Raw genomic sequence first — 24768 nt, forward strand, 5'->3', positions numbered from 1 at the left:
AAAAATCCAGATAATACTCTTATGCGCTTCTCATTCCGTTGTCGTAAAGCCCCCCCCCCCCCCCCCCCGGTCTTACACAATTTACTGCGAGATGGACTCTAGGTGGTGGCAGCAGCAGCTGCTGTAACCTTCACTCTTCCTGTGCTAAAGTGAGTCCCTGCTTCTACTTCTCTTACTCCAGACATCAATCCTAGTACCACAGGGAGTATGACATAGGTGTCTATCCGAGAGTTGTTTGTTCTCTCCCTCTTGTCTGTATAGATAGGCAGGGAGGAAAGACATCTTAGTGCCCAAGACAGATAATCCAGATGGTATTCCAGTCCACCAATTGTTATTAATTACATTTCTATACCACTCCATATCCAAAGATCTCTGGGCGGTTTACAAAAGTTAAAACATTAAAATACAATATACAAAGTTTAAAAGCCATTTACATAAAAGCATCCAGACAATATACACAAACAACATATAACTAAAAACAACTTTGAACAGCCAGTCATAACTAAAGACACATCCAGGACCAATTAAAACTCATCATGTGCTGCCAAATGCCTGGGAAAAGAGATAGGTATTATGTAATTTTTTTTTCAGTGTTGCTGTAAGAGTAAATCATGCTCTGGCATGATTTTACCATGGAAAAGTGGCATACAAATAAACTGATGATGAAGAAGAAGAAGAGCAGCAGAGTTGGTTATTTCTGGGTTGAGGATACACAAACCATCTGGGGCTTGTCAAAGTAGTTATTCTGGTTTTAGTCAACAAAGTTGAGATTAGCCCTTGTGCGAAAAGTAAAGCATAGCCACTTCCCCTGAACAAGGCAGACTGCCCTGGAGCAGGACTATTCCCTCTATCCATTATATGAAGTCTGGGCATTGTGCTATTCTCTCTGGAAGGGAACATGGTAGTATCACATACAGACTAATATTCAGCCAAGGTACCCTTCGAAAGATCACATGGATGGCTCAGACTTTCAGTACTGCTAGCTGGTTCCCATTATGCTAACCCATATCAACCAAAGGAAAGGGCTCTTATGAGAACCAGTAAGGCACTGTATGGTATTCTCTATCAGTGAAAACAAAAAAGGACACATATAGGAAGTGGAAAGAAGGCCAAGTAACAAAGGAAGTGTACAGGCAGGTAGCACAGAATTGCAGGGATGGTGTCAGGAAGGCTAAAGCTGAGAATGAGCTGAGGTTAGCGAGGGATGCTAAAAACAGCAAAAAGGCTTTCTTCAGCTACGTGCAGAGTAAAAGACAGAGGAAAGAAATGGTTGTTCAGCTATTAAATAAGGATGGCAAAACGATAACAGATGACAAAGAAAAGGCAGAGGTGTTCAATTCCTACTTTGGCTCAGTCTTCTCCCAAAAGAGGGTCTATCACCCCCTGGCAAAGTGCAGGCTGAAGGGACAGGGTTGCAGCTTGAGATCGATAGGCATATGGTCAAGGAACACCTAGTTACTTTGAATGAGTTCAAATCTCCAGGGCCAGATGAACTGCATCCTAGAGTCATAAAGGAACTGGCAGAAGAACTCTCAGAACCGCTGTCTATTCTCTTTGAGAAATCATGGAGGACGGGGGAAGTGCCAGATGACTGGAGGAGGGCTAATGTTGTCCCTATCTTCAAAAAGGGTAAAAAGGAAGAACCTGGGAACTACAGACCAGTCAGTCTGACATCAATCCCTGGGAAAATTCTGGAGCAGATGATAAAGCAATCCATCTGGAAGCACCTTGAAAACAATGCAGTGATTACTAGAAGCCAACATGGATTTGTCAAGAACAAGTCCTGCCAGACGAATCTGATCTCATGTTTTGATCAAGTAACCTCCCTTGCAGACCGTGGGAATGCTGTAGACATCATATACCTCGACTTCAGCAAAGCTTTTGACAAAGTGCCCCATGATATCCTGATGAGCAAACTAGCTCAAAGTGGGCTTGATGAAACAACGATCCGGTGGATCCACAGTTGGCTACAGAATCGGACTCAAAGAGTGCTTATCAATGGGACCTTCCCAAACTGGGGAGAGGTAACGAGCGGAGTACCGCAGGGCTCAGTCCTGGGCCCAGTGCTCTTCAACATTTTTATTAATGACTTGGAGGAGGAGGTGCAGGGAATGCTGATCAGATGTGCAGATGACACAAAATTGGGTGGGATAGCTAATACTTTGGAAGACAGAAACAAAATTCAAAGTGATCTGGATAGGGTGGAGCTCTGGGCAGAAAACAACAGAATTACATTTAATAGGGATAAACGCCAAGTTCTGACCCAGGAAAAAGGAACCAAATGCTGTTACAAGATGGGGGATATGTGGCTCAACAACACTACAAGTGAGAAGGATCTTGGAATTGTTGTCGATAACAAGCGGAGTATGAGCCAACAATGTGATGTGGCTGCAAAAAAGGCAAATGCTCTTCTGGGCTGCATTAAGAGAAGCATAGCTTCCAAATCCTCGGAAGTACTAGTTCCCCTCTACTCAGCACTGGTTAGGCCTCATCTGGAGTACTGTGTCCAGTTCTGGGCACCACACTTTAAGAAGGATGCAGACAAACTAGAGAGGGTTCAGAGGAGGGCAACAAAGATGATCAGGGGGCTGGAAACAAAGCCCTGTGAAGAGAGACTGAAAGAACTGGGCATGTTTAGCCTTGAGAAGAGAAGACTGAGGGGAGATAGGATAGCGCTCTTCAAGTACTTGAAAGCTTGTCACAGAGAGGAAGGCCAGGATCTCTTCTTGATCATCCCAGAGTGCAGGACACGGAATAATGGGCTCAAGTTACAGGAAGCCAGATTCTGGCTGAACATCAGAAAAAACTTCCTGTTAGAGCAATACGACAATGGAACCACTTACCTAGGGAGGTGGTGGGCTCTCCCACACTGGAGGCCTTCAAGACGAGGCTGGACAGCCATCTGTCAGGGATGCTCTGGCCTGGATTCCTGCACTGAGCAGGGGGTTGGACTCAATGGCCTTGTAGGCCCCTTCCAACCCTACTATTCTATGAGTGCCAGCCCAAGGCATTTACAGCCCAAATGCCACTGGTGCTAGCACCACCCCACTAAGACAAATGTTTAAAGAAGTCACCACTCAGACAATTAACTGTGCTGCCTGAAGCAGGTTGCTTCACCCAGCTGCATGATACACTCCTGCCTTTCCTCCAAAAAGCATTGCATGGGGCTGTCTTGTTCCATCCTCACAGTGACCTGTGAGGCAGAGTAGTCAGCAGGATGATGATTTGCTCACAGTGAGTTTCATGGCTGAGCGGAGATGCAAATATGGTAGTTAAAGGGGCACAAGTTTACCCTTGAGTTGAGTGGCAAAAAAGGGTTTGGCCATTATAAACCTCAACATTGTATCGCTTATAAAAATGGCGCCTGTGGGCCTATGACTGTGGACTGCCAAACCTTGTTTTATTATAAACTGCAGGAAGGAGGTTCCAATAAATAACCCTAGACCCTCCCTTGTTTATTATAATTCAGCACAAAGAAGCCTTCTGGATAACTCAAAAGCTGGCTCCCTACTTTGCATTATTCCTAATAAAAGGATTACCCTATTAATCACAAATATGGTTATCTGCATTTACGCCTTGTTTGAGGTGTAAACCTAAAAAAAGAAGAAGTGTATGTCTCGAAATGAAATCATGATTACCATTAGTTAACCATATATAATCCCACGTAGCATATAGGTTGACTTGCAAGAAAGCAGATTCAAATGCACTGGGGAGAGGGTAGGATTGCCAACACGGTAATGATACATTTCTGTTTCCAAAACCAGGGAAATTCAATGATCAAGAAACCTGCCAGTTTAAGACCAGAGTTAAAGCTCTCCCATGTTGGCTCATACGCCACAAAACCAGGGAACTGGGAGCTAAGGCTTATGCCTTAATATGGGGACAGGTAATGTGGTACTTGTGGGCATCATTGTGCCCCCAGATTTCTTGATACCCAAGGAATGGCCCTGCCCCTCTCACTTTTTCTTAACACATTTTCTTACCCATAGCTCAGCTCAGATCACTTCAGAGCAAAGTAAGGGCCTCCAGCCGCTGCCATCTTCATTTTCCATGAATGCCTTTGAGCCACTGCTGGAGCTCGGGGATATTCTATGTAAACGAAGAGGGCAGGCAGCTGCGGGTCAGTGCTTTCCTCTGCAGTGCATGGAGCCACGAAGAAAAAGGAGAAAAATGAAAAAGGGACTTCTGTCACTTCTATCTTAAGCAGCAGCGGTGGGGGAGGCAGCAGGGGGACTGAAGAGAGCAGTGGGTGGGTAGGAAGGGCAGTGGTAAGCCAGTTTGGGGGAGGGAGTGGTCAGGGGAGCCAAGAGGAAACAGGCAGGGGCTGGAAGCAACTGGGGGGGGTGCTTCAATGTCTGAATGGATGGGGGTTGCAGGTGTATGTGTGAGAGAGAAAGGGCATAGAGGGGATTTTGGGGGGATCCTGAAAGAGTGTGGTTTTTCATATACTTGCAGTAAGGAGAAGGGAGGGATGTGTGTTTATGCATGTAGGGTATGCATGATGAATATGGGGGGGCAGGTGAAAGAAAACAAGTGTAGGCTTCTCCACACAGATGCTTTTTATGCTGTGATTTTACTGAGGCTTCAGATTCTGGATTCCTTGTGGAATTAAGATAGGCCCTTTACGTGCACTGCCCCCCCCATTTTTCCTCAGAATCTGTGAGTTCTGTGTTTCATTATATAGCCACTAGATGGCAATGTTGTTATAATGCCACTTCCTTTTTACATGGAGAAATTCAAACTGATTATTTTTAGAAGCTCATTACTTCCATTTCAAGTTAAGCCGCGGAAATGGTAGGAAACCACGGGAGAGGTGCTGTAGGTTGATGATGTTGTGTAAAGGACCTGCAAACGTCCGTGAGTAACCAATCTCAATCACAGGATAAAAACCCCATTCAGAGAAGCCCTGTGTATATATGGATAGTAAGGCAGAGTGAGAGAGAAAAAGAGATGGGGGAATGAGTTAGTTAGTGGGGGCGGGAGGGGAGGAGAAAAAGAGTTTGCCTTCTGTGGGATAGGTTTCTGTCAGCACTGAAAACTGTGGGTTCAAAGAATTTTTTTAGTGTGTTGGGGCTCAGACCCCACCTCTCACTTGTACTCAGTCTTTTGGGCAGGTTACTTGCCCTTTGTGACTAGCCACGCCTCCTATGGCAGCTATTTTGTGGTGGAGCTCAGGACAGTTTCTCAAATTGCCAAATGTGCCCACAGGCCAAAAAGGCTTGCCTACCCCTGCCTTAACAGATGTGCCCCATGATCAGTAATGATATGCAGCATCTAAAATTGTGCTTACTTACAACTAACACTCCATGCTCCCACTTTTCCTTGGTCTTTCAGGCCCAACTCCAGATGGGGTTGATGGAGTGCCTGGGATCAGCAAAGATGCCGCCACATTGTCCTGCTCATCTATTGCTTTATGAAGCCCTCCTGTATTGCTAGAAGAACCCTCTTATGAGTTGACCTAGGCTTGCTTGTTGCTTGCATTAGTAGCTGGCAGCATGGGTTAAAGAGTGAGAGGGGTCCTTCTTCTAGCACCTTTCACCATCCTTATGCTCGCTCAACACACAGGAGGGTTTTTTTGTGGCCCTGCAGCAAGACTTATGACACGAGAGTTCAAATTTCTTATTCTGGATGTGGAACTGTGTCTGGATGTGGAACTGTGTTTCTCATGAATGAGAAAAAATATTCTTTCATGACTATATTGAGATTTCTACTACCAGCAGACTACAAGACACCTACAGTTGCTTTGGAACCTGGGACACTTGATGGGGATAAAAAGGGTTGGCTGGTATGGTGTTGCAGTTGAAAACAAGTGATAAGTGGAAAGGTTGAGCACACTTCCAGCACACCACTTCTTTGCCTCTCCCAATACCACTTTATAATAGAAACGACGTGTTATGTGAGCTCAGTTGTCTAACGTGATATTCTGTGTAAGTACCTGTGAGCACCTTTTAGAGGGGAAGAGGCACTGGCCTACAAATGCACTGAAATATACATAATTAAGCTGCCAATTGGGGCTCCAAATCAGTACATTCTCCACCCCCATACTGCAAGTTGGGCCATTTCTTGATGCATCTTAAAAATCTAGAAAAGAGGGAGATTTGTTGTCAAAACTTACACTGACACTTTTCTTTACTGGCACCACCATTAATCCAATGCCACTAGGAAACATGGCTACAATCACCACACCCCAAGTCATCAGAGACAGCAACACCCCCACACTCCCACTGCCAAACCCAGGGGTACAGAACCTCAGGCCCAGGGCCCCAGTCTGGCCCACCTGTGGTCCCAATCTGGTCTTTCAGGGTTCCCTAGGTGGCCATGCCCGCTTTCTCCTGACTACCTATTGTTTGGTGGTCTCCTGTCTTTTGTACAACTTTTCCCATTCTAAAAGGTTGAAATGCCTCTCCTGAGGCTGAGCTGCTGGCAGTAACAGTGTTAAGCTAAAATATGCTGGTATTTTTAGTACTTTGGCCCCACCTTTTTACCATTGGCCCCACTCACCACTGGAATGCAGCTCCTCAGGGCTTCTCTGAAATGGGATTTGGCCCACAACCTGAAAAAGGTTCAACACCCCTGGTTTAAGCCATCCTGCCTGCTGTTGATATAAGGAACAAACAGGCATGGATCAACTCACAGGAGGATGCAATACAGCAAGGTTCAGATGCTTCATAAGGTAATACAGGACTAGGACAACATGGGACATATTTGCTGGTCCAAGGCACTCCATCCTCCCCATCTGGATTTGGGCCTGAAGGACTGAGGAAAAGTGTGTGCGCATGGAGGGTAAATTGTAAGCAAACAGTTTGTGACATTGTACAAGATCATTACTAATCATGGGGCATGTCTGTTAGGGCTTCATCACACAAAGCTAAAAATCCTGCAATTTACCGGGCGTCTGCTTCCGGAATCTTTGTGGGATCAGATTGGGTCCTTTCCTTGTGGCTTAAAAAAAAAACCCTAAACTTCTCAATGAGATCTATGTGTTTCATTACAAAAACACTAGGTGGCGCTGTTGTTTTATATGTAATAAAAGCCACTCTAAACTGCACACCCTCATTTATATCCACTCCATGGTGGGAGAAGGGAAAATGCCGGACTTTCCTCATCATGGAAAACAATGCAGTAGAGCTCACAAAGAGTGGGAGGTTCCCTGGATGAGGGCTGCGTCGTGTACAGGACCCGCAAACTTCTGTGAGTAAGCAATCTCCATAGCAGAATAAAAGCCCAGTGTGAAGGAGCCCTTCAACTTCCAGTTTCCTGGTTTTGTGATGCTTGAGCCAACATGAGATAGCCTTAAGTCTGGTCTTAAACCAGCAGGGTTTTATCAGTGAATTTCACATGAAGTCCAGCACACTATTCACCATATCACACTGCTTTCACAATACACTAATTATGAATATTCTAGCATAAGAAATTATTTAAGAACACATGGTAGAAACCAAACACATGGCAACACCAAAGCTCAGCCCCCAATTATAATGCTAAAGCCCACTATCAATCAGCTATCCACCTTACCAAATCATGCGTGCAGGCTTTTTCTAGACATTTCATTAAAAAGTAGCCACGTAACCCTCCTGGAAAGGTTCTAAATGTGGCTTATGCGTGGCTATTTGCTGTAACTTTCTCTTCCAAATTTCCTTCTCAAAATTACTGGTTTCACAGGGAACCTACCTGAAGAGTTACTGAGTTACGTGATAAGCAAGATAAATGTTCTGAGTATATGCGGTATTAGGCATTAGTAAGACATTAAAATGGTAGCACTCAAAAACCATTTCAATTTCCTAGGACATTTCAATCTTCTAAGGATATTGTGACCTTAAAAGTCACCATTCTTCCAGAACAAATCCAAAGGGAAATTCCAGCATGAAACTGAAGTTCATTAGCAAATATGTCACTGTGAAAATTGAACTTGGTAGACTGGGGGGGGGGGGTGTCATCACACGGAGCTTTTAGCCTGCTATTGAGATGGCTGTCACGGAAGTTTGCAGGCTCTTTAGATGACGCTGCTGCCCTCCAGGGTGTCTCCCACAATTTTCCCCAGCCTATCCCGTGTTTTCTCCAAACGCAATAAATTTGGAATTTTCCCCAGCCCACGGAACAGGAGCACCACGACCTCCCTGTGACATTCTCCAATAGCGGAAGAAACTGCTGTGTCTGCCTGCCGGGGGCATTTGTTTTCAGTTGCTGGGGGCATGCGGTCAAGATGCCGAAGGCATTGAGGATGGGAGGGGTGTGTGCAGGAGCTGATTTGACAGGTGCGAGGGCAAGAATCGCCCACCAATTGCAACTCCTGCCTCTGCTGAGGGAGGACTTTCCTCGATTCCCAGGTGTCTGCCATGTAAATGCTTGAGCACATTTCTCAGTTGGAGGGAGAAGAGGGTGAAATGCCTCCCTGCAATGAAGGGAGACACATCTGATCCCCCACCCCACCAAGCTCAGAAGCAGCGTCCTCTGTTGATTCAGAGCACCTCATTAAGTTCAATGGGGTTTACTCCCAAGTAAGTGTGCCAAGGATTGCAGACTTACAGGGCGATCTTATGTCTACTCAGAAGTCCTATTGCATTCAATGGGGTTTACTCCCACGTAAGTGTGCCAAGGGTTGCAGAATAGGGTTGTAATACAATCTTACATTGTATGTCTACTCAGAAGTAAGTCAGGTTTCCTGGGGGCTGCGAGAAAAGAGTACAGCAGAAGTTAATCTACGAAAACAAGACCACCACCACCCCCTTTGCACACAAGACAGGGAGTGAGGAAGGCGCTTCCTCAGTTCAAACTATGTGGCTGCCCTGTAAAGGACCCCTTCCTAATCCTGCAAAGAAACCGAAAGCAGGACACTCCGGAAAGGATGTGGAGGGGGGGAGGGTTGCTTAATGTAGAAACACCCTGGGAGCGGCTAGCTCACTACAGAAAGTAATTGTCCTTCTTTCATTGTTTACATACTGATATAATTATGTTATCACCGTCAGTGATTACTACTTTTGAGTAAGGTCACAACCACTTTGACTGGCTCTTCTATTTGTTGTATTGGATCTCCATGTATTCATTGATGTGATTTTGTAAGAATCTACTCTGCATGGTAACGTGACACACACAGTCATCTCTAGCATTGCTTGGCAATTATGAGGTAAGCTCCTGAAAGCTCATGCTGCAATGCATTTGTTAGTCTTTAAGATGGCACTGGACTCTTAATTGTTGTTGCTGCAACGGACCAGCATAGCTTCCATCCTGGAAAAAGGAAGAGAAATCATTGGATAGATTATCTGCCAGAACTGCTGAATTTAGGCGAAACGTTGCAACCTGAATTCACATGTCTTGTAGTTTTGTTAGTGGTTTGTACCAAATGTATGCTTGGTGCACGCGCACACATATCTCAAGAGGCTGCCTTATCACATAGGATGTTAGGGCAGCTGCCTCAGGCAGCAAATTTTGGGTAACACTGAAGGTGACAGGGTGGGAGACTGACATATTTGATCCATGGGGCAAAATCCACCTATCAGGAATATGCAAATATAGTTTTATCAACAAATATTACTTATCTGGGAATTTCTATCATCCTGAAGTCATGTTAACTAATAAAAGAGTATTCTATTTTATACTTCTATGTATTTTAAAATATTGTGTTCCCTGAAACCAGGGATAGGATGGTTTATACGTTTACAAAATACACCAATAGTAAGTGGTTACAGAGGAAAACTAATTCTTACTATCTTCAGGTATGTCCGTTATTTCTGTCCATTTTCCCTTGCTCCCTCTTATGCCTGGAACTGCCTGCCAGAATGCTTCCATGTTGACACATCTGTTATTTCCCCAAATCCCTATACTTTATTGTAACTAACCCAAAGTATCTGTAATTGAAATCATATAGTCTTACCCTGTTTCCCATACCTCCATTTTCCTCTTCCTCTATTGCTTCCCTGTGTCAGTTTTAGACTGCAAGTCCCTTGGGGTAGCAACCTGTCAGGGACTGAACCTGGGAGCGTTTGTATGCAAAGCATGTGTTCTATCACTGAGCCATGACCATCAGTACAGAAAGGGTAGTACTCTGCACATACCCGAAGGCACACCATCCTCATTTATTTATATTTATTATTAAATTTATTAATCGCCCATCTGGCTGGTCACCCAGCCACTCTGGGCGATGTACAACATACCATAAAACAATTTAAAACAATAAAATTCTACCATAAACATTTTTTTAAAAATACCCTAACCCACCCCAAATGCCTGCCTGAACAACCACATTTTTAATGCACGACGGAAGCTCATTAAAGAGGGGGCATGACGGAGTTCCCTAGGGAGGGAGTTCCACAGAGTGGGGGCCACCACAGAAAAGGCCCTCTCCCTCGTCCCCACCAGTCTAGCTGTCCTGGCTGATGGGACAGAGAGAAGGCCATCCGAGGCTGACCTTGTTAAGCGGCCTGTCTGGTGCTGCTGGAGGCGCTCCTTAAGATAGGCTGGGCCGGAACCATATAGGGTTTTAAAGGTCAAAACCAACACCTTGAATTTGGCCTGGAAAACAACTGGTAACCAGTGCAACTCCTTCAGCACTGGAGTGATGTGATCTCGCCGGCGGCTGCCTTTAATCAGGCGAGCCGCCGCGTTCTGTATCAGCTGCAGCTTCCGAACCATCTTCAAGGGTAACCCCATGTAGAGCGCATTACAGTAGTCTAGACGAGAGGAGACCAGGGCATGTACTACAGATGGGAGCAGATGGTCGGGAAGGAAGGGGCGCAGCCGCCGTATCAGATGGAGTTGATACAGCGCTGTCCGGCTCACAGCTGACACCTGAGCCTCCATGGACAGCTGGGAGTCCAAAATGACCCCCAGGCTGCGGACCTGGTCTTTCAAGGGTAGCCGTACCCCATTCAACACCAGGTCAACATCCCCCAGCCTCCTCTTGTCTCCCACCAAAAGTACCTCGGTCTTGTCAGGGTTCAGCTTCCTCATATGTTTAAAAAACGTATTTTTTTACTCAGCCAACACCTTGAAGAGCTGCTCCTCAAGGCACCAGTTGAGAGGGTTTTGCTTGCTGTTCTTAGTTGGGGAAGGGGAGTGGTGGGTGAAGCCCTCTCAGTCTGGAACCAACAGCATTCCCCCCTTGCTTTGTCTAGTCAGGAAGTGTGTGTGTGTGTGTGTGTGTGTGTGAGAGAGAGAGAGAGAGAATGTGAAATTCTGTGTGTGTTAGTGCTGTGCTGAATTTTTTTCCACATTTTGTTCAACCATTCTCATTCAGTTTGATAGAAAATCAAGGGAGGGGCCATGGCTTGATGTTTAAGCACCTGCTCCACATGCAGAAGGTCACAGGTTCGATCTCCGGCATCCTCCAGGTAGGGCTAGGGAGGAATCCTGCCTGAAACCCCAGAGAGCCATTGCTGCCAGTCAGTGTCGACAATACTGGGCTAGATGGACCTATAGTCTGACTCAGTATAAGGCAGCTTCCTATGTACCTAAGAGGAATTGCTATCAAAGGAGAAGAAAATTTCAGAGAAATTCTCATGGGTTGTGTTAGCAGTACTTGTGCTTACCTTACTTATGAGGTGACCAAGGAATGTGCATGAATGCCCTATCTTTTGTTGTACAATCATCTCTCTCTGGCTTTTCGCACTTCAATTAAAGCTGAGGGGAAGACATCGTCAGGTAGTTCTTCCCATAGAGTTTTTTCAGATCAGGAAGTGCAGGCAGCCTGGGAGGCTGCAGAGCAATGAAGAGATGTATAACAGAAAGAAAACATACACACCTTGGCCACCTTGCAGTGACTAAGTAAGCTCAAAAACTGGGTGCTGAAGCCTGAAGGATGACGACTAGGGCTGAGCCAAGATTTCTCAATAGACATTTTTCTCAGAAAAGTTCTTGAGATTTTTCTTTTCTTATCCTCCTGGAAATAAAAGGCCACTCTGAAGAATTTTCTCCAAATTTTCTTCACCATTTGTGTTTGTGCGGCAGCTGTCTTCGCTCTCCCCACACAATGCCTTGGAACAACACAAGCTATGGGGCATTGTGGAGGACGCAAAATGGGGGCCAGGCTGCCAGTACAGTTCCTGCAGTTGCTACTTGTAGCGGCAGCACAAAAAAATAAACAGAGACAACCCCCCCCGGGGGGGGGCACAAACAGAAGCTGTGCTACCACTCCTGCCAACAGTGAGCCCTACCTGCGCAAAACTAAGAATTTCCTCTCCCTCTGGAGAAATTCGGTGACCCCCCCCCATTTCCTTCCCTACAAATAGGATTTTTGGAGGCCGTTTGCACACCGTGTGAGAGGGAAGCGCCGTGGTTGCGCCCCGCCCGCTTCTCGCTGCTGCTGCGTGGCCGGTGCCAATGTGGCCCTCCCGCTGGAAAAGGCTCCCCACCGCCTAACGCGCGCGCATTCCGAAAACGTGCAGCACCACCCCACGCTCGCTCGCTCGCTCGCTCAGAAGGGAACCCCGCAGGATTCGACGGGACTGGCACGCCAATAGCGGCCCCCGCCCCGCCCCGCCCCGCCCATCCCCGTGGACCCTATCCGAGGGGAAGACGGAGTTACCTAGGAGGGCGTTTATAAACGGGGATCCCACTGCTGGGCGAGGAGTCTCGGGGAGCAGGCCCACGTCTGGAGCCGGCCCCGCGCGGTCCCCCCACCGCCACTCCGATGCTTATCGTCTGAAACGTGGCTGGCGCGCTGTGAGGTCGCAGGGGCCGCTCGCCGGTTCACCCGGAAGCGTGGCTCCACGTGCGCCGTTTGCAGGCTTCCCCCGGGAGCGTCCCGCTCGGAGAGGGCGCCGTGGAAGGCTGGACGGAGGGGAGGGCGCGCGCTTCGGGCCACACGCAGCAGGCGGTGGCCCCGGCGCGAGGCGGGCTCGCCGGGCGCTTCTCTGAAGCAGATCGCGGGCGAGCGGGGGGCGACACCCCGCGGCGCGCGAGCCCTTCCCGGGGAGGGGAAGCTGGCCAATGAAGGCGCGAGGAGGCGGCGCCCGAAGGGCCGCTGTGACGCCACCAACCCGGAAGCGCTCCGTCGCCGGGCCAGAGGTTCCCCCAGCATCCTCGGCTGCCGGCGGGGAAGGGGAGCCCGCAGGTACGAGGCGGCGGGCGGGCGGGAAGCTGCCGGGCGGGCCCCATCGCCGGTGCGTGCCGCGGGGTGCCGCGGGAGCTGCGTGAGGCGCCCCGGCTCGCTCGCTCGCTCGCTCGCTCCCCGTCCCGAGCGTGATGGGTCTGGACGCGGGTGCCGGAGCTCCCCTTTCTCGCGCCTCCCTGCTGAATTCGTCACGCGGGGCCTGTTTGCGTTTAGTTCCGCGCCACCCGTCCTGCCGCCCCGCTAACTGCCTGCTTCTTGCTCGCTCAGTCACTCCCTGGACCAGGCCCCATTCACGTGTATAGACGTGTCAGGGCGCTCTTTGCTACCCATGTGCATAACCCTGAGTTAGCAGCTGCGTGTCTTAGTAAGTGAGCCTGCTTGGGATTGCAGCCTTCTTTCCTTTAAGTATTTTGCCTTGCAAGGGGGAGTTACTTGAAAACACAGCGTGGCATGGGGGGTGTTTCTACTAGCTGTTGGATTAAATGGGCAGCATTAAGTTGTTTCCTATAACTAACCTTTGGCTGTTGTTTGTCTGAGTAGATATGCCAGGGGATCGGAAATGTATCCTGATGTTTTAATGCTGCATTTTGTTGTACTATATTTTGATTGTATTATTGTATTTTTTAATTTGTTTTATGTTATTAAAGCCCAGATTTTTTTTAATGGGATGGTCTATAAAATATAAATAAATATCGGAATGGTGTAGAAACTAAAAATTTGTATGTGTAAATGTGCAAGTTTAACAGGGATTGGTTGCTCTAGGGAAAATATGGGAAGAAAAGCTCCAGGTGCCATGCATATTTTATTTCTTTAGGTTGTGGGGGCTGCAGCCTCACCCTGGAGCAGACTGATTTGGTGATTCCATGGCAACCGAGGTGAAGGTGACTGGGCAGAACCAGGAGCAGTTCCTGCTGCTGGCAAAATCTGCCCGTGGAGCTGCCCTGGCCAGCCTCATCCATCAAGTACTGGAAGCCCCTGGCATTTATGTTTTTGGGGAGCTTCTTGACATGCCCAGTGTTCGAGAGGTGAGCCCTGATACTTGCGGGTGAAGGTGGGTGGGATGGAGGCCTCGGGTGAAGGTGGGTGGGATGGAGGCCTAGAGAACACTGTACTGCTCCATGTAGATATTTGAAGGAGTCAAAGGCCCTTCCCTCCTGGATCTGAATAATGCCTCATACCTTTGTTTAGTGGAGGCCCAGTTCTGCAAGGCAATGCCTCTTAGCACAATCTTCTTATTTTAAAAGCCTCGCATGTCCCCCCCCCGCCAAATCAGTGCATTGGTGCTTGCACCCCCTGACAAGCATCTCTCTGTTCTATATTTAAGTGAGCAGCTTTGGTAGGTTTCTTCCTTCCTGTTACAAATTGGTGTGTAGCATTACGGTATGGGGATTAGAGGTCACTGAAGAAAGTATGCCACAAGTCAGCGGTTTTTTAACTGTGTTTGGGGATCTGTGTAGTTTTTACAGACATATGGGATTCCTCAGTGAAGTCATCAACAATGACAAACTTCCTGATCTTTCCTCCCAATGGGCAAGGGAGGATCAGTGTGTGTTCTAGGGCACGCTTTTGGTTTGCACTAGGTAATAGGCCCAGCTAGTGCTCCATGTGAATATTGTGTGTGTACACCCTTGAATGCTCCCCAGAATCCATGCAGTGGCCTGATAGGGGTTAATTGCAGAAGAGTCAATCTGAAAAGGATTCCCTTAAAGTAGAAAGTTCTTAAGTTCTTAAGACCCTTCTTAAGACTCTGACCAATTATTATTAATTACACCAGTCTTCCCCAACCTTGTGCTCTCCAATGTTTTGGGCTACAATTCCCAGCATTCCTAACAGTGGGCTGTGCTGAGTGGGGCTGATGGGAGTTGGAGTCTACAACATCTAGGAGGCACCAGGTTTGGGAAGGCAATAAGGTAGGTTAGACTGAGAGACAGTGACCGGCCCAAGGTCACCGACTAACTCTGTAAAAGAGCAGGGATTGCATTTTGTTAGGTTAATTGTCAGCACCTATAAAATGCAGCATCCCTGCCACCAGAGCACTACACTGGAGAAAGCTGTGATGAGTATGTGTGCAACAACCATGTCCTGTCTTAATTCTCATTGAGGTGGTAAATCTTTGTCTCCCAATGGAGTCTCAAATCACTGGATGCTCCTCCAAAGAGAAACAGCAATTCTGTACATAGAAAACTAGCATGTCTAGGAGCAGGCTAGGCCAGAACCCTTCTTCCTATCATGTAGTTTTCTCTGTTCAGGGAATTTTTTAAAATTACCCTGTACATAGTTTTTTTTAATAATCCCTGGGTACAAGGATTTTTAAATTAATTAATGGTGGTGGAACAGTCCATCATGTGACCTTTGTCTGGAGTGGTACAGCCCAGATAAAGGTTCACCACAGCCTATGTTGCTGTCCATCTGGGGTGTAGGTGCGGTTCATGGAATGGGCCCATAAAGTTTCTGAGAATCCTGAGTGAAAAAAGAGCAAGGGCAAAATTCAGCTTAGTTAATAAAATTGTGGCAGCACTGACCTAGGGGCAAATTGGGAACATTTTTGTAAGCAATAAGAATTTTTGCCATTTTTCTACTGTTTGTACTGAATGTTGGTATCTTTCCACCCCACCCCACCCCTTCTCTACAGCTAGCTGACAGTGAGTTCTCCCCTGTGTTCCGCCTGCTCACAGTCTTTGCATATGGGACGTATTCAGATTACCTGGGTATGTTTCCTCTTTTCTTTAGGAAACAGGAGTAGTCAAGGGAGGAACATGCTGATGGAGAGGGAGGGTACAGGAAAGCAAGAAACCCCTGTATTCTAAATTAGGAAGCGGACAGCACCAGTGCTGAAGCAATCCTCCCTAGGACCAAGAATCACAGAAGGACATGGATTGAAAATTTTACAGATTAAAAAGAAGTTGAGGATAAAGGATGGGGCCACTACATATCAGATTATGTTGGAAGTTGTCTAATAGCTTGTGATGTATTATCTCCTCCATCCTCTGGCTCTGTTCTTTTCATCCTTCTTGTGGCTACTTTTTCTACCACATCTGTGTTATGTCTCAACGTATGGGGGGAATGTGAAGCACATTGTACGGTGGCTGCTGTTGTTGACTAGACTCTGTAGCAGTGGGGATAACATCAAACACTTACTTGAAATCGAGAGGCCTGGTTTGGCCTTTGTCCCTTCAGGATCTAGACCCCAAAAGGAGAGTGGGAATTACGTAGGAGTACAGGATGTTTGAATAAATTACTCTGCATGTGTTCTACTTGTGTAATTTTGGTCAGTTGGTGAAGCTTATTGAAGACAATAAGCAATTTTAGCAGTCAGGAGTAGGGTGTCCAAGACTGATATTAGAACTGGATAAGAAATTTGTAGGAACACTCGAGTATGGAAAGAGAGGGGGGACCTCGTCCAAAGCTGGTGGTGAGAATTCATTCCAGGGTATCTAACCTGCTGTGACTGTTGTTATTCTTTCTGTCTCCTGAGAGCAGCTGAAGCTGGGAATCTGCCTCCCTTAACGGAGGCTCAGAAGAACAAACTGCGCCATTTGTCTGTTGTCACACTGGCTTCCAAGCTCAAGGTAGTGTACACATCCGTTAATTGCCTATCCACGTTCTTCTGGAGGTTGCACCTCACATCGGCTTGTGTCTTCCACAGTGCATCCCTTACTCGGTGCTCCTGGAGCAGCTCCAGCTGAAGAATGTGCGCCAGCTAGAGGACTTGGTGATTGAGGCAGTGTATGCAGATGTACTGCGGGGGAGCCTAGACCAGCGCAACCAGCGGCTGGAGGTGGATTACAGCATTGGGCGGGACATCCGCAGGGAGGAGCTCAGCGCTATCACCCGCACCCTTCAGGAATGGTAAGGAAGACTCCCTGAGCTTGCAGAAGCTGGTGGGGAGTACATCTCTAGAACAGCAAAGAAGCATAAACACTCATGCTACATACACAAGATGTTGTGCCTGAGTTCTTTCTATGGGAGAAGCTAGATGTGATGCTGATCACGGGGCTGATATTAAAAACAGCAATGGCTTGAGCTCCTCCTCCTCCTTTGCTGGTTTTGACATCAGTCCCCTGATCAGCCTAACGCTGTGTTGCAAGGATGCCCAAGAGGCTTTATGCACCAAACCTTGCAGCCCCTGGAAGTCCTCCTTTGTTAGCTCCCCCCCAAAGCTACAGTAACATAACAGAAAAAAGCAAAGGTAGCCATGTTGGCCTTAAGAAAGAAATCCAGAGCCCATATTTGTATAATACCTTTATTAGGGTCTTATTGAGATCTCCAGATCTCGCCATCAGGCAAGGTGTTACAAAAAGCAGATTGGTGTGGGAGCAACAAAAAGTTGATGTTTGCATAGTCAGAATCTTAGGGTGATATGATGGAGAAGGGTTTGAATGTCTGCAAATCCTCCACCATATCATCTTAAGATTCTCCTATGCAGACATCTTCATCATCAACTGTGCCCCCCCTCCAGCCCCTACTGTTGGTAACATCTTGTTTGATGAAGAAATCTGGAGCTCTTAAAAGCTTGCACATTTTTGTGACCTTTGAGCTGGCCTAATAACAGCAAAAGTAGCTTTGTACTACAAACATTACAATTCTCCCAATGGAGGGATGTAAACAGTGGGGTCCCACAGAGCTCTGTATTGGGACCAATGTTTTTCAACTTGTTCATAAATGATCAGATATTAGGAGCAAGCAGTGAAGTGGCCAAGTTTGCTGATGACACCAAATTATTTAGGGTGGTTCGAACAAAACAGGATTGCAAGGAGCTCCAGAAGGATCTCTCCAAACTTGGCGAATAGGTATCGAAATGGCAAATGCGATTCAACGTAAGCAAGTGTAAAGTGATGCACATTGGGGCAAAAAAACCCAACTTCAAGTGTAATTTGGTTGGATCTGTGTTAGTGGTGACTGACCAAGAAAGAGATCTTGGGGTTGTGGTGGACAGCTTGATGAAAATGTCAACCCAGTGTGCGGTGGCTGTGAAAAGGCAAATTCCATGTTGGGCATAATTAGAAAAGAAATTGAAAATAAAACTGCCAAGTTCATACGCCCCGTAAATAAATCTATGGTACAACCACACTTAGAATACTGTGTACAGTTCTGCCCACCCACCCGGATATTGTAGAGTTGGGAAAAGTCTAGAAAAGAGCAACTAAAATGATAATAGGGCTGGAGCAACTCCCCTATGAGGAAAGGTTACAGCAACTGGGATTATTTAGCTTAGAAAAAAGGCAAGTAAGGGGAGACATGATAGAGGTGTACAAAACAATGCATGGTGCGGAGAAAGTGGATAGGGAGACGTTTTTCTCCCTCTCATAATACTAGAACCCGGGGTCATCCCATGAAGCTGATTGGTGGGAGATTCAGAAGAGATAAAAGGAAGTACTTCACATAGTGCATAGTTAAACTATGGAATTCACTTCCACAGGAGGTAGTGATGGCCACCAATTTGGATGGCTTTAAAAGGGGATTCTCCTGCCAACCTAGCAGTTCGAAAGCAAGAAATTGCAAGTAGATAAATAGGTACCGCTTCGGTGGGAAAGGTAACAATGTTCCGTGCACCTTGGTGTTCAGTCATGCCGGCCACATGACCACGGAAGCGTCTTCGGACAGTGCTGGCTCTTCGGCTTAGAAATGGAGATGAGCACCACACCCTAGAGTCAGACACGACTGGTTGGGGACACCTTTACCTTTCACCTTTTTAAAAGGGGATTGGACAAATTCATGGAGGATAAGGCTATCGGTGGCTACTAGTCCTGAAGGTGATATGCTACATCCAGTATCAGAAGCAGTACACCTGTCTGCTTGTGGGTTTCCTGTTGACAGCTGGTTGGCCACTGTGTGAACAGAATGCTGGGCTAGATGGACCCTTGGTCTGATCCAGCATGGCACTTCTTACGTTCTTATGAAAGAGGAACAAGGAACTACATAGAGCAGTGAAGGCCCATCCTCTGACCACTTGAAATCTTCTTTCCACCCCCTGCTTCTGAATCTTCGCCAAACGTTGCCTGCATACCTTCAAACAAATATTTACATAAAGGCTAGAAATATGCTTTGGGTTTTTTTTCCTTTTGTAAATGAAAGCTGAGATATTCAGGAACTTACGTTCTATGAGCAGTATCCAATGGTGACATTCTGCAAACTCAAATTGCACTACCAGAGCTCCACTGAATCTTTCCGTTGTGCAAGCAGTTGCCCGTTATGCTTGCAGAAGCGGTTATGTGAGCGGGTTGCGCAAAAGTTATGCAAAACTGCTTGTGCAAAAGTAACTTTCGTTGGATTGTTCTCTTGCGCATAGTTCAGAACCTAGTTTCCACTAGCACAACGTCATTTGCACTAACAAAATGGCACAGTTGGATACTGCCCTATAATCACATTTAGTGCTTTTTCTGCACTTTTGTAGGATTGTGGCATACACGCAGCCCTGGTCCTAACCTTAGCAAAATGTCCTTTGTGGTACTTTTATATGTGCACTGAGGCCTTGTATATTTAATCCAGTTTTCCTCAATAGGGAGCCTGTGTTTTGGGGTAAGCAGTCTCATTCCTACCAGGGTGCCTTTTGTTGTCATATCCACTTCTTCCCTGGTTGTCATTCCTGTATGAATAGATCACTTGTACCTCCTCTTCATTTGATGCCTGTTTCTTTTAGATATCCAAGCCCTGATGCTTCTCCTATCCAGTGTTTGCTGCCTTAGCTCTTTTTGGGCCTTTGTCCTGCCTGTTCACTTTTGTCTGTCCTTCACAGGTGCCAAGGCTGCGAGGTTGTCCTTTCCAGCATTGAAGAGCAAGTTAGCCGAGCTAATCAACACAAAGAGCAGCAGTTAGGTCTGAAGCAGCAGATTGAAAGTGAGGTGAGCATGAAGGGCTGCAGCAGAGCCTCCCTCTGACTTTAGACATGATGGTGAAATTGAAAAGCATTACCTTTACTATGTTAACTGGCAGCCTTCTGTCATTCTTTCATGTTGTCTAGGCTTATATGCTGTGTGTATACTCCTGAAACACTGGCTGGCATTTGCTGGCTTTCAGATTTGCTCTCTGGCCAGCAGTTCCATTTTTTCAAAATGTATCAGCAACTAGAAATTGCAAAGTCAGGTTGTCTCTTTACACATACAGTACAACAGATAAATCAGGGAGGGGCAACCTTTTTGGGCCATGGGCACATTTGACAATTTGAAAAAACTGTTCTGGCCACTACCACAAAATGGCTACCATGGGAAGCATGGCAAAGGACAAATAACCTGCCCCAAAGACTGAATACCATGCAGAAGTGGGGGCTGAGCCCCAACACAACTCCTTTGAACCCACAGTTTCCAGCACCAACAAAGACCTATTTCACAGTAATCCCAGCTGCTGCTAAGAAAATTTGTTAATTAAAAAAAAAAAATGGGATGACTAGGGCACCTTGGTGGGCGACAAGAAAGGTGTCTGGGAGTGCATTGGTGCCCGTGGGCACTACATTGCCCACCCCTAAGATAAAGGAACCTAGGAATCCAGCAAACTCTTTATTATTTCTAGTTGAGCACAGTATCAGCCTTACCATATATATGCACTAGCATGTTCCTATCAGGGATATGAGCTGGGATATGAGATTATAAATAAACATCAGATATTTATTTATATGATTTTTATTCCACTTTATCACCAGATGGCCTGAAGGCAATTTATAATAATAAGACTAAAATGAAAAACAACAATAAAACCCCATAAAATGATAAAAATTAGTTGATAAACCTAAGTAAAAAGATCAATAAAGAGTAAAAGGGAAATTAAAAGGGGTCTCAGATATTATTAAAGGCATTGGAGAACAGGACATCCCTCACTTTGTATTTAAAAGAAAAGAACATAAGAAGAGGCATACCAGATCAGACCAAGGGTTCATCTGGTCCAGCATTCTGTTCACATGGTGGCCAACCAGCTGTTGACCGGGAACCCACAAGCAGGACACAAGTGCAACAGCACCCTCCCACCCATGTTCCCCAGCAACTGGTGTACATAAGCATACTGCCTCTGGTACTGGAGGTAGCACATAGCCATCAGGATTGGAAGCCATTGATAGCCTTCTCCTCCAGGGATTTGTCTAACCTCCTTTTAAAGCCATCCAAGTTGGTGGCCATCACTACGTCTTGTGATAGCAAGTTCCATAGTGTGACTATGCACTGTGTGAAGAAGTACTTCCTTTTATCTGTCCTGAATCTCCCACCAATCAGCTTCATAGGATGACCCCAATGGGATCTACTATTATGAGAGAGGGATAAAAATGTCTCCCTATCCACATTCTCCACACCATGTAAAGATAGTAAAGAAGATACCAGGTGCATGGGTCTAGACTCCATGGGGAGGACGTTGTATGATTTGGGCACCACCACTGAGAAGTCCCGCTCTCTGGTAGTCACCCACCTAACCTCAGAAATCATGGGCATATGGAAAAGAGCTCCAGAAGATTAACTTAACTGATGGACAGGTTCATGTGGAAGAAGGTAGTCATTTAGAAGGCTGGGATCCAGGCCACTGAGGGCTTTAAAAGTTGATGCCAGGACTTTGAATTAAATCCAGAAGCAAACTAGTTGCCAGTATACACTCTTAATATTGGCATAATATATTTATTTTTATTTATTTTATTTTGAAAATTTCTTGGCTGCCTTTCAGGGCAGAAGCCCTCCCAAGTTAGCTTACAGCAATAAAATAGATGAAACAGTTAAAATATTAAAAGCGATAAAAACATAAACAGTAAAAACAACAGTAAAAGCCAATAATATGTTCTCATAGTCAGCCCCAGCTAGCAATCTGGCCACCATATTCTGTACCAGTTTTTGTTTCTGACTATCTTCAAAGGCAGCCCTGCATATAAGTACATTTCACTAATCCAGTCTGGATGTTACTAGAGCATGGATAGCTGGCAGGACCATCTCTCTTCAGGAGATGAGGAGAAGTTGAAAGTCAATGGTAGAGCACATGCTTTGCATCCAACATGGCCTGAGTTCAAGTCTCTGGCATCTCCAGGAAGGCTGGGAAAGACTTCCTGTCTGAAGCCCTTTGGAGCCATTGCCAGTAATTGTAGATAGTACTGCGTTAGATGGACCAGTTGTCTGACTCCATATAAGGCAGCTTCCTATGTTTCTGTGAAGAGACGCAGCTAGCACTCCAGCTGTAGTTGATAAAAGGTGCCATGTGTTTTATTTGTTTGTTTTATCTTCTGAATTTTTTGTAAACCACTTTGGTTGGCTTCAGAAAGGCAGCATATAAATACCCTTTAATTAATGAATTAATAAAACATGCTATGCTTATTGTCAAGGACCACTGTCAGAAGTTCAGTAATCTATTGGAAGCTAGGTCCTGACAGGTGCTTTTAATAAATTCACAGTAAGCCTTTGATCAGGACCCCCACCACATGCAAAACTTGGTTCTAACAGCTAGCAACATTTTAAGCTATGTGCCAGGAGAAACTGATGGATTAAATAAAGAGTCCCTATGAGCCCGAAGTAGTCACCTACAGAGGAGGCTCCCTGCTGCATCTCTGCATGATTTATTGCTGTGGTTGTGCTCCTCCTAATTAGCCTCCCCTGGAGTTGGGTCAGTCTGCCTTCAGTATATTTGTAACATTTAGTCATTCCAGATCCAAAATGACCCACCATAAAAGAGAAGTCCATCTCCATTTTTAATTCAGAAAATGTGTCCCTTAGTTATCAGAAGCTTGGGACAGAGTGGAATAAGGTCTGTGACTATGAAAACATTTGTACTAGGTAGGTTTATTTAGACCATCAGTCAAAACAAAATTATAGTGCAGTATTCCAAATAAAATATAGAAGACATGTTCTCTGAACAAGCATTTATCACTATCATTAAATCAATCCACCACATGGTCCTAGAGAATTTTTGAAGTGCATGCAATGCAACAAAAGTAAAGTAGGCTGCTTTTTCATTTATTTGGCTATTTCTCTTTGACCAGATAAATAAACATTGACCTGTGATCAATATTGAAAACATCTGGTTCCAGATACCAATGGATAAATAGGGCAAGTCAGCAAGTGGTGAGGTAAAACCTCATCCACATCCTCTCCAAAAATACACAACTTCCCATTGAATGGGATATTCCTGTAGTGGCCACTCAGAACACCAGAGGGCAACTTAAGAGAGACAGAGCCTTGTACACCTAATTAATTGTAAAATGTCACTGTTTAATCATATGCAGTTCACCCAATGATTGATTATTGTTTATAATGAAGACATATGTTTTTTATCTACTTAAGAAAACCAATCAAATTAATATCTATAAAAGAAAGACAGAGCCCTCCTAAAAGGGAACTTTAAACTGAATACCTTGGCTGGAGGGGAAGGGATGTCTGGTGAGATCTTTCCAGTATTGTTGTTGAACCATGTGTGTGTTAATGAAGTCTGACTTATTTTGGCACTTTAATTTTGTTCCTCTTGTTTCTTCTTCCCCCATCCCCCTTTCTGCCCCAGCAGGTGGCAAATCTGAAGAAGACAATTAAGGTGACGACAGCAGCAGCTGCAGCAGCAACATCCCAGGATCCTGAGCAGCATCTGTCAGAACTCCGGGAGCCTGCTCCGGGTACCAACCAGCGCCAAGCCAGCAAAAAGGCTTCCAAGGGCAAAGGGTGAGGTGGAATCTCAGTCCAGGCTGGCTGTTGCCTCGTTGCACTTGGGGCAGGAAAGCAAAGAGCCCCCTGGTCTTTCACCTGCAGCTTAGCTCTTCCTTTGGGCAATGTTTATTAACCTATAGAGTCTATAAAGCCCCTAGTTTGGTCATAATGCAAAACCCTGCTGGTGCTCATTCCGAGACCTTTTCCTTCTCTGCAGGCTCCGAGGCAGCGCAAAGATCTGGTCAAAATCAAACTAGCAGGACTGCTGACTGGGGAGGATGAACAGGTGTCCCACATTTGGTGCTTTCTTCTCCAACCCGGATATCTTTCTGTGCAACCCCTCCCTCACCCATCTCTCTCTCTCTCTCTCTCTCTCTCTCTCTCTCTCTCTCTCTCTCTCACACACACACACACACACACACACACACACACACGTATGGTTCTTCATTTACATTTTTCTCTCCTGGTATGTTCAGGTACTCTCTCATTACCTCCAATAATTCTTTTCACATCTTTTCTGTTTTGAATGTCACCAGCTTTTTTATTTTTTACATTGTCTCCCTTTGTTTCCCCCCATCCCCATTCTCTTGGGTGCATTTTAAAGAGCCATAAAATGACCTCTGTTTCAATTACATTTGCACCAACAAAATATTGTGGAAGCCTGGGTGGAAATTAATCTGGCACCAAGTAGCCACAGTTCTGTGAGCAAATCCTGGGACATTGGCACTGGGACACAGCTTGACATCTCAATGTTTTGCTTTGCTGGGATCGGGGAGGGGAGAGCGGTGAGTGTGTGTTGGGTGGATTGTTTTTAAAAATAGTATAAATATATAAAGCAATTTAAAAAATAAATCTATGGACATATCTACAGAAGCTGTCTTTTTGATGTCATTTAATTCTCTTTCGGGGTGGTTTGTGGACACATACTTGTTGTTTAGCCTAGAGCAGTGGAGACCATTTTCTTTGATGGGAAAACAGGAGAGGAGGTGGTGTGTGCAGCTAAGGCTTCCTATTGGATTGGATGGTAGTATTTTCCAGCTTGCTTGAAAGAGAGATTGGAAACGGGAGGGAGGAGTAGATGGCCAACCTGTGGAATGTGTGTCAGAACTAACGCAGGAGGCAAGAGCC

General features: G+C 45.9%; 1 protein-coding gene, 1 long non-coding RNA gene and 1 pseudogene across 6 annotated transcripts in view; 1 reads left to right on the plus strand and 2 right to left on the minus strand.

The window, feature by feature from the left end:
* LOC146352896 (protein CFDP2 pseudogene) overlaps positions 1–24768 on the minus strand; it is a 1048348-nt pseudogene that overhangs the window by 860960 nt on the left and 162620 nt on the right. The window lies entirely within an intron of this gene.
* Positions 8927–12850, minus strand: LOC146352922 (uncharacterized). The gene is made up of 3 exons (XR_014787887.1): positions 12521–12850; positions 11526–11875; positions 8927–9225 (listed from the first exon to the last, which is right to left on the minus strand). It is a non-coding gene; the product is annotated as an uncharacterized LOC146352922 (long non-coding RNA).
* COPS7A (COP9 signalosome subunit 7A) lies at positions 12988–24519 on the plus strand. 4 transcript variants are annotated; one of them, XM_084835179.1, is made up of 9 exons: positions 12988–13048; positions 13316–13412; positions 13863–14073; positions 15681–15756; positions 16529–16617; positions 16695–16897; positions 19785–19890; positions 23504–23655; positions 23858–24519. In XM_084835179.1, exons 3-9 carry the CDS (start codon positions 13912–13914, stop codon positions 23895–23897), a joined length of 828 nt encoding a protein of 275 aa, XP_084691305.1. In that variant the 5' UTR covers positions 12988–13048; positions 13316–13412; positions 13863–13911; the 3' UTR covers positions 23898–24519. The 4 variants fall into 4 exon arrangements, with proteins under 4 accessions (XP_084691305.1, XP_084691303.1, XP_084691304.1 ...); XM_084835177.1 differs by having other exon boundaries at positions 23501–23655; positions 23858–24511; XM_084835178.1 differs by lacking the exon at positions 13316–13412.

The sequence above is a fragment of the Heloderma suspectum genome, chromosome 2 (assembly GCF_057233095.1).
Source record: "Heloderma suspectum isolate Gila_16-S chromosome 2, 16-S_ref, whole genome shotgun sequence".
In the NCBI taxonomy this organism is placed as follows: Eukaryota; Metazoa; Chordata; class Lepidosauria; order Squamata; family Helodermatidae; genus Heloderma; species Heloderma suspectum.

Coding starts and splice junctions, on each gene's coding strand:
- COPS7A (XM_084835177.1), top strand. CDS start 13,912: ATGGCAACCGAGGTGAAGGTGACTGGGCAGAACCAGGAGCAGTTCCTG. Junction 19,891..23,500: donor AGCAGCAGATTGAAAGTGAG/GTGAGCATGAAG, acceptor TTTCTGCCCCAG/CAGGTGGCAAATCTGAAGAA. Junction 23,656..23,857: donor AAGGCTTCCAAGGGCAAAGG/GTGAGGTGGAAT, acceptor CCTTCTCTGCAG/GCTCCGAGGCAGCGCAAAGA.